The sequence below is a fragment of the Dicentrarchus labrax genome, unplaced genomic scaffold (assembly GCF_905237075.1).
Source record: "Dicentrarchus labrax unplaced genomic scaffold, dlabrax2021, whole genome shotgun sequence".
NCBI classification, from domain to species: Eukaryota; Metazoa; Chordata; class Actinopteri; family Moronidae; genus Dicentrarchus; species Dicentrarchus labrax.
Genome location: NW_026136704.1, coordinates 12,277,457 through 12,286,346, shown reverse-complemented (window position 1 = coordinate 12,286,346; position 8,890 = coordinate 12,277,457). Strand labels below are relative to the sequence as shown.

Genomic DNA, 8,890 nt, shown 5'->3' with positions numbered 1-8,890 from the left:
TATGCTGCTGGGTAGCTTAACCCTTAGATGCATAAGTGGGTCTAAAATGACCCGGTGAGGTCGTTTTCTTGCAATATCTTTGTAATGAAAAGTTGTTATTGTTTCATATTCCAGGTATTCCTCAAAAAACATGTTATTGATATAATGCCATTTTAATTTTTAACTTACCTTTTATACATTTTTCGAAATTGTATTTTTGTATTTGAATTTGTATTTCTACCCCAAGCTTCCATAAGTGAGTCAAAAAGGACCCGCATTCATTTCTTCTGGGATTTCATGGGAATCTTCGATTCTTATCAACTGTGACTGTCAGGAATATGTATTTTGTGGACCACACAGACTATATCATAAGTGTCACCCCTTAAGAATATTATTTTACACAGCAAGATCTGATACATGTATCATACACATATAATACAAAGTATAATACCAATGATTATTCTGAACTAAAATGACAAAAATGGCATAAAAGGCCATTGATTCTAATACGGGTCATTTTTGACCCACTTATGGAAGAGTGTAGGGTCCAGTCACTCATGCATCTAAGGGTTCATTTACATCACACCTTATTTGTTGATTATATTTGCAAAGTAAGAAAAGTAAAAATGTATTATTTGTGTCTAAAATGTAGTGTATTAGAAGAATAAAGGTGCTTCATATCGAATTAAAATTAGAATCGCTTTTATCGCCAAGTAGGTTTTCACAATTACTCAAGTAAAGTACCTAAAGTACCTAAAAAATCTACTGAAGTACATTGCTTGAGTAAATGTACTTTTAGAAGATAAAACACCGTCAGATTAATGTCAGCTTCCAGTGTTTTGTGTACGAATGATCGTTAAGTATGTATCTTCCTTGTGACGACCCACTCCACCTTGTCTTCCTGTTCCTGGTTGTGTGGCTTGTCTTATTTAATTTGTTAATTGGCTTTGTGGTGTGTGTCTCCTCCTTTTGTCATGGCCATATGGCCCGGTTTGTGACAAGTGGGGGCTCGTCTGTTCAGAATGAGCACCTGTTTTGGGAAATTCTGTTAATTATTACAAGGAAATTATATTGATTGCTCAAATATATAGCCTACTGCTGCTCATGTAGAGCAATGGTGCATATGAACAAAAAGTTGCTTGTTTAACCATATTATCAAACTTTCCCAACCCAGCTGAGCAACTCTCACACTGGAAATCGTTTGCCCGTTGTTAGCAAGCTTGTTCCTAAAGTTTTGTTTTGTCTATATAAGGCCACATCTGTGTCTGGGCAGTGATATGACTGTAAGGACTGAGCCAAAGTAACTACAGTGCATTCAGAGCTGGTGTTGTTGGGTGCACCTTTAGCATATTGACGGCATTGTAAGTGCAGGGTTTTTACTTTATATGACTACAGGAAGGCAGTAATGTCTCGTAAACTCATCCCTAATGAATTTTGATCCGGGCAGATCCAGACACATCCAAATGCCATGGCTGCATAAATATCGGCTGCCTGGGGCAGTAACTGGTGGTTTTGTTGAAGTACACAGGTTAATGAACTTTTCTATGTCAGTGATCTTCTGTTAATGAGGATGATTTTCCCTCCTCGATATGACTGCATATTTCCAGAGGGAACAACATCTGGAGACTCTTGTTGCTGTTGACTGTGTTTTTAAAAAAAATCTTTACTCTGTAGATTTACCAAGGAATCTATTATAAAGTACATTGTGTGCAGATCTTAAAGAGTAGTTTGCAGTAACTTACATTTATAAGCACATATTGTGGGAGCATAGTCTCAGATTGTTATACACAATTCAGTTGAATTGCAGCCATAACAATAAAAGGCAATAAAGCATATATATATGTGTGTGTGTGTTCTGCTTTTTGCTATCCTGTTATCAAATATATCTGGTGAGCAATACGGAAAGAAAATATAAAGTGTTCCTTTAATGATTTCCAGGGCAAATTATATTTGGCACAGGAGGATGTGGTGGTGTAGTCAGAGGTGTAGAGGGTGAACAGAACGTTTCACCTTGGGGTATGCCAGTGTTGCATCTGATAAGCAGCCATGCAGCCTTACAGTGCAGTGAGACACGAGAAGGCTGCAGGTCAAATGCAACAGTGTGGTTTGACACACAAATTGTGAACATGAGTTTTCTATCAACTTACCCACAGCAGCACTTTTTCTTAGGTGATACATTATTCAGAATCTGCTCTCCCAGAAAACAAATATGCTTTACAAAATACACTTTTTATGTCTATGGTTGTCCTTTTTTGATTGTGTTTATATTTTATGTTTGTAATGGCAATTTTGTTTATGCTACCTCTATAAAAACATTTTACTGATGTGGCACAATCAAAATTTGATTTGAACTGAACTGAACAGGAGGTACATTCAAAATACAAGACTCAACGATCTCCAAAAGTAAAAATGAAAATTGTACACTAAGCACCAAAACTATTATCTAGAAAATTGTCTTGCAAGTCTCCGGCTGAAGTTATTATCTTCAATTTTCTGAATTTGGTGCAGACACAGTGAACAGTACTCATAGTACACTGAGTCAATTATGGACACCATAACTTGATAATGAAATGCTGCAGTGAAATTAGTTGGCTTGTAAAGGATTGATGCACCTTTAGAGCTCTCTCAGATTATTTACAGAACCCCCACACTGTCCTTGTTCCGGAGCGAGCAAACATTTGTTCAACGTGTAATCTTTAGGTTTACATTTGTGCAAAACAATTTTGATGCCAGCAGATACATTAGAGCAGTTATTTAGACAGTGAAAGATTTGTGTTCTAAAATAAAATCAGTTTGAAGGGAAAAAAGGTATGGATAAACCCAGGAATACGTTTTTTGTTCTTGTAATGACCTGAAACTTATACAGATTTATTTATCAAGCTTTTTAAGTCTTTCAAATATAGATATGACACAGGAAATAAGCCCCTGTGCTGCTTCAAATCAAAACATGCTTCACACAGTGTTGGTTATGCATAAAAACAGAGGGCGAGCATAAGTAACAACACTGTAGTTTAACTTTAGTTGAAATCTTGACATGATGTGATGAACTATTACTAATAATGATAATGATAATGATATACTTTATTTATTCAAAACAAAGTTGCAAGTACTTTATGTGAACCAGGATTAAAACATAAACATTTAGGACTCTAATTAGGCAGATAAAGTCAGTCAATACAAAAAATAATACACCTAACAATAAAAGAAGATAAAAACAGTAATAGGTACAAAAAAATAGTGTGCAACCATTAATAAAACCCCTTTTCAAAAAGCTGATTTAAAAGATGTCAATGATTCTTCAGCATCAGCTCTTCAGGCAAGGAGTTCCAGAGTTGCCAGGACAGCCTGAGGATCCCAAGGCTGTGCTCAGACTTATAGGGGAGCTCAAGTTCAGCTAAACCATGGAGTGCTTTAAAGGTAATCAGTGTAAAGATACACTGATACTGAAACGTACTGGTAACCAGAGGCTAAAACAATGACAGAGCTGCATTTGATAACAACACAATTTAATGACTTTTGTACAGTTTTAAAAAATAATAAAGTGTCACTGTCAAATATTACACTTTTTAAGGTTTCTGGTTGCAGATTTGACATTTGTAGACAGGGCTATCTTTTGAAGATGCCATGACACAAGGAATAACCCAAATGCAGAATCAGGAGAAAGTAAGCAAAAATACTGAAGTCAGAAACTGAAGCAGCAGGAAACAAAAGCTCCTGGGAGGCTGTAACTGCTTAAACTAAGAACTAAGGACTAGAGCAAGATATACAGCACAAACATCTGACTTGATCGACAGCTGTGACGTTCTGGCAGCAGCATGCAGGTACTGCTTCCAGAGAAATGCAAGAGAAACACTGGAGAGAGAGAGAGAGAGAGAGAGAGAGAGAGAGAGAGAGAGAGAGAGAGAGAGAGAGAGATAATAAAACTCATGCTCACGTAGCAACCTAACAAGGGTGGGACCAGGACACAGCATAATATAAAAGAATGGAAGAGTTCAACATACATAGGGAAATACATTAATTAGTTCACCTTAGTTTAGTTTAGTTTAGTTTAGCTTAGTTTAGTTTATCTTAGCTATCAAACACTAACAAAATCCTAACCTCGGAAGCTTGTGGATTAAAATTCTACATCTCATTTGTTTAATCCCAAAATAAACAAGGTCTGAAAATGTCAATTTGCCCTTTTGGATGGAGTTAACAAGTCAAACTATTTCTTGCCCAAGAATAGGGCCAGTGTGTGTGTGTGTGTGTGTGTGTGTGTGTGTGTGTGTGTGTGTGTGTGTGTGTGTGTGTGTGTGTGTGGAGGATTTGTTATGGTAACAACAAAAAGCCTGATAGAACATCTGTGCCTTGCAGAGATCGTCTACTTTTTTATGTTACAATGCTGGCTTGCTGCAAAAGAGGCGATTATCAAGGGTCTTTTATTGTGGTTCTGAACAACTGCTGTTGTTTAGGTGGATGGGGAAGTGGGATGAAAACCAGTAATAAAAAGTAGAAAAAGGGAACATGTTGCACTTCTTGTGATGAAAAAAAAAAGCCTTGTCTGCATCACCAACAAAAAAACAACACATGGGATCAGAAACGTTCTGCTCATTTGATTCAGTGAATATTCTACATTGAGCAATCCAAATGCCAACTATCTGAAACGTAACACTGACAGTAGGCTTGATTAACAAGGGGAGGTGCTGCCAGGGCCCTTCAGTCATACCTAACAGAGAACTGAAAGTCTTTCTTTGGAGGATGTTCCTTCCAACACTTCAACGTGTTCAGACTTTGTTCCAACGAGCTGAGCTAAAACCACTTAGTCAGAAATATTGTGATTTAGAATATTAATACCAGCAGACAGGAACCATCAGTCTGATCTCTTGCTGTGTTTTACATAAAGTAAAAAATAAAGTTAGTTTCTTTTTTCAATATGAATTACACTTCCCTTTTTATTACTTAAAGTGTGGTTCCGCTAAAAGGTCATGCCACTGTCTGTTAAGAGCAATTTCACTCTCTCTCTACTCACACACACACACACACACACACACAAACACCTCAGGGGCAGAGCGGGTCGTTCCTTAATTGGAAGGTTGTGGGTTCAATCCCCGGCTCCTGGTGCCACATGTCAAAGTATCAAGTATCAAGTATCCTTGAGCAAGATACTGAACCCCAAATTGCTCCTGTTGCCGTGCATCGGTGTGTGAATGTGTATGACTGTTAGTTTCTGTTCGATAGCACGTAGTGTAAAAGTGCTTTGAGTGGTCGGAAGACTAGAAAGGTGCTATACAAATACAGGTCCATTTATCACACACACACACACACACACACACACACACACACACATTCAAGAGAGGCTATTGTAATAAGTGTTGTTCTATGATAAAATCCTCATGAGTGGAATCTCTTTACTACCACTCTCTACTGCAAAGAAGGGATAGAGTACACCACCTAGTGGTAAACAATATCTGTGTCACAATGTATTCATTCTATTAAAGTATATTATTAAAGTAATTTCTTACTCTGTTAAAAGGCAGATCACATGCATTTATGATGCTTTAGTGCGTTTCAAGCTTAATTAACTGAATTGTGTGTAACGACATGAGACTATAAATACATATCCCCACAAAATGTGCTCATAAATATAAGCTATTGCAAAATACTGACACAGGAAATAAGTCCCTGTGCTGCTTCACATCAAATGTTTCCTGTTCACACTATTAATGTCCTTAACCACACACACACACACACACACACACACACACACACACACACACACACACACACACACACACACACACACACACACACACACACACACACACACACACACACACACACACAACACCAGGTGTGGCCGAGTGTAAGTAACAACACTGTAGTTTAACTTTAGTTGAAATCTTGACATGATGTGATGAACTATTAATAATAATGATAATGATAATGATATACTTTATTTATTCAAAACAAAGTTATGTAAACCAGGATTAAAATATAAACATTTAGGACTCCAATTAGGCAGATAAAGTCAGTCTATACAAAAATAATATACCTAACAATAATATAAAATAAAATTGGTAATAGTTATTATAAAATAAATAAGACCTGTTGGAAATAAAACAGCGTGGAAGCATTAATAAAACCCTTTTTCAAAAAGCTGATTTAAAAGATGCAGCCTCAGATCTTCAGACAAGGAGTTCCAGAGCTGAGAGGACCTGACTGTAAAAACCTGTTCTCCTTTAGTCTTGAGCCAGGACAGCCTGAGGATCTGGGGCTGTGCTCTGACTTATAGAGGAGTCAAGTTCAGCAATATAAGTGGAAGCAAAACCATAGAGTGCTTTAAAGGTAATCAGTAAATCTTCACAGATACTGAAACATACAGGTAACCACAGGCTAAAACAATGACAGAGTTATATGATCTTCTCTTCTAGTAGTGTATATTATTATTATTATTATTATTATTGTATATATTAAAAGCAGAGCATCTTAACCCTGAATATGTAATATATTTTGCAATAATCTAACTGAGCTGAAAAAGAATGTATGACCTTTTCAAGATCAGGACAAGAAAAGACAGTTGAGTCTCCTCAGTTGATGTTAAACATGATTTAACGACTTTTGTATTTTGTGAATGACTTCAGTTATCACGTTACCAGTTGGATACTGGTTTTGGGTCATTCAGCATATTTCTGACAGACAAGACAATAATTGCCTCATTCATTGGTTTTAATGGAACATGTCCCAGTGGAAACAGGGGCCAAGGATGGAGCCTTGACGAGATCAGATGGGCCACAGAAGAGTAAGCTTGAACGCCCACTATTAAAACGTTTGATAAATAAGAATTGAACCTGTCTAGAGAATAAAATAATCAAATGTGTCACAGGATGAGCTGAGATTGAGACAAATTAAAAGTGAACAATCACCAGCGTCAGATTGTTACAGCAGTTTCGGTGATATGACATGAATGGAAGCATGATAGAAATGTATCAAAGGTATAGATTTTATAGATTTTTGGGGGCAGGAATAAATCATCTTCTATGTAAACAACCTTCAACTTACAATAAAACTGGTCATTTAGAAAAGGGTCTAACATTTTTTAAATTCAGAGGGTTAAGGCTTTGTTTCTTGAGAAGCATTACTGTGTGCTTAAGGGTGGAGGTAAAACAGCCAGTGGACAGAGCCTTTACCCATGAGGTGAGGCAGCAAGGCTGACAGGAACCAGATTATTAACATTAACTGTGTGGCGGCATTTACCAAAGTGGAGGTTGGTCAGTAGCAGCATCCAGTGTTTGCCATTCAGAGTACTTCCTCACAGTCTTTAATTGCTCTTGATGATGATCAGCAATCGTCATTCAAGCTTCCTTCTTTCTTCTTTATCACTTCCAGTGGGATTGAAGTCGCAGCCGGGTCACACTTTCACATCATGTCTTTTTTGAGCTGTCTTCTTCAGTTAATCTATTGCTAGAGCTGTCCATGCTGCAATCAAGTGTCTTTTCATTTTTAACCAGGTCTTCCAGGTCTAGAGAAAAAAAACAAAAAAACAAGAGGAGATTATTATTGTTGTCTTGCCCTCCAAAAACTGTGGAATCATTTGAACTGTTAGTTGAAAACAGATATCATTTTAAACTTGGTAATAAGAGCAGTCTCAAAAAAGATCACATCACTCACACTTGAGCACAGTCCTGTTAAGGAGAGTATAACCTTGGTCAGGGTTACGGCTCAGGTCTATGTAGAAGTAGAACTTCAGTTCCTGAGGATACTGAGAGCGGGGCAGGTTCTGAATCATGGGAATAATCCGACTGGACATAGGCCCCTCTGCCAGAGCCTGGTGCATCATATATATACACCAGTCATCCTGCAGAAAATTTGGTGTGATAAACAAAGCCCATAAGTGGCTGCTCTGCACAGCCTGGCATAGCTCTGTGGAAATTGCACCTCCTGGACAGTCGTCCCTGTGTCGGAGAAAGCACCTAAGGCTACGGGGTGAGGCCTCGAGGAAAGAGACCAGGCGTCCAGCCTCTTCAATGTCACCGCCCACAGAGCTGTGGCACACAAACACGTCATACTTTCGGCTCCATCGCTGCAGTGAGCTCAGAGCAGACTGGGACTGTACTGGTTTAGAAGGGGTTGTCCCTGGTGATGATGGTGAGAAAGAACAGAATGACGGTGCAGATGAAGGTGAAGCTGATACACTATTGACTGAAGACGCTGACTTTTTTGTCACCTTTGCCTCTTGTTCATGTTGTGCTGATGAAGACACTCTTGATTTCAATAGTTTCTGGAACCAACCTTAAAGAAAGACAAATTTTGCACATTTCTGTCATAAAGCTAAGCATGAATATATATAGAGAGAGCACAATCACAACAATTTACAGATATTCCACAAAAGTGTAATGATTTTCTGACAAGAGAAAAAGAGTGTGGAATTATACATTAGTCAATGAAGAAAGTTTGTATTAGAAATAAAGATGACTGAATCCTTAACTCACCATGCATGTTGTTAGTATCATCATATTTGTTCAATACCATGCCAAAATCCTTCCAGTAAATAAAGGCTTTTTTCTCCCCGATACATAGTCTACATTACTCCGACACTGTAGCTGAACAAACAACTGTTGCAGCAATGTAACATAATCCACTGGCAGTAACCGAATGTTGCAGAGACAATGTGAAAAGTTTGTCGAGTGTGATTGACATCAGCAGAAAAAAGAGGAAGTTGAGAGGAACTGTTGAAAGTGACGCCTCAACATGTGCAGTCAAATTTATAATGCAAAGCCTTTCAAGTTGTATACTTGACTGAGCAGTTAGATGACCCTTTGTTTAAAGCATTTGTGTGGACAGGTATATTAAATTCAATGTAGCTCAGCACAACCACTGATGTGCCAGAAGCTTTACATTTCTAAGCCAACCAATGAGACTGCTGCCATTTATT

General features: G+C 37.9%; 1 protein-coding gene across 1 annotated transcript; it reads right to left on the bottom strand.

The window, feature by feature from the left end:
• Window positions 1–5,901: 5,901 nt before the first annotated feature.
• Window positions 5,902–8,648, bottom strand: LOC127362754 (toll/interleukin-1 receptor domain-containing adapter protein-like). The gene is made up of 3 exons (XM_051398856.1): window positions 8,448–8,648; window positions 7,627–8,247; window positions 5,902–7,477 (listed from the first exon to the last, which is right to left on the bottom strand). The coding sequence occupies exons 1-3, from the start codon at window positions 8,485–8,487 to the stop codon at window positions 7,380–7,382; spliced, it is 759 nt and encodes a 252-aa protein (XP_051254816.1). The 5' UTR covers window positions 8,488–8,648; the 3' UTR covers window positions 5,902–7,379.
• Window positions 8,649–8,890: the final 242 nt, after the last annotated feature.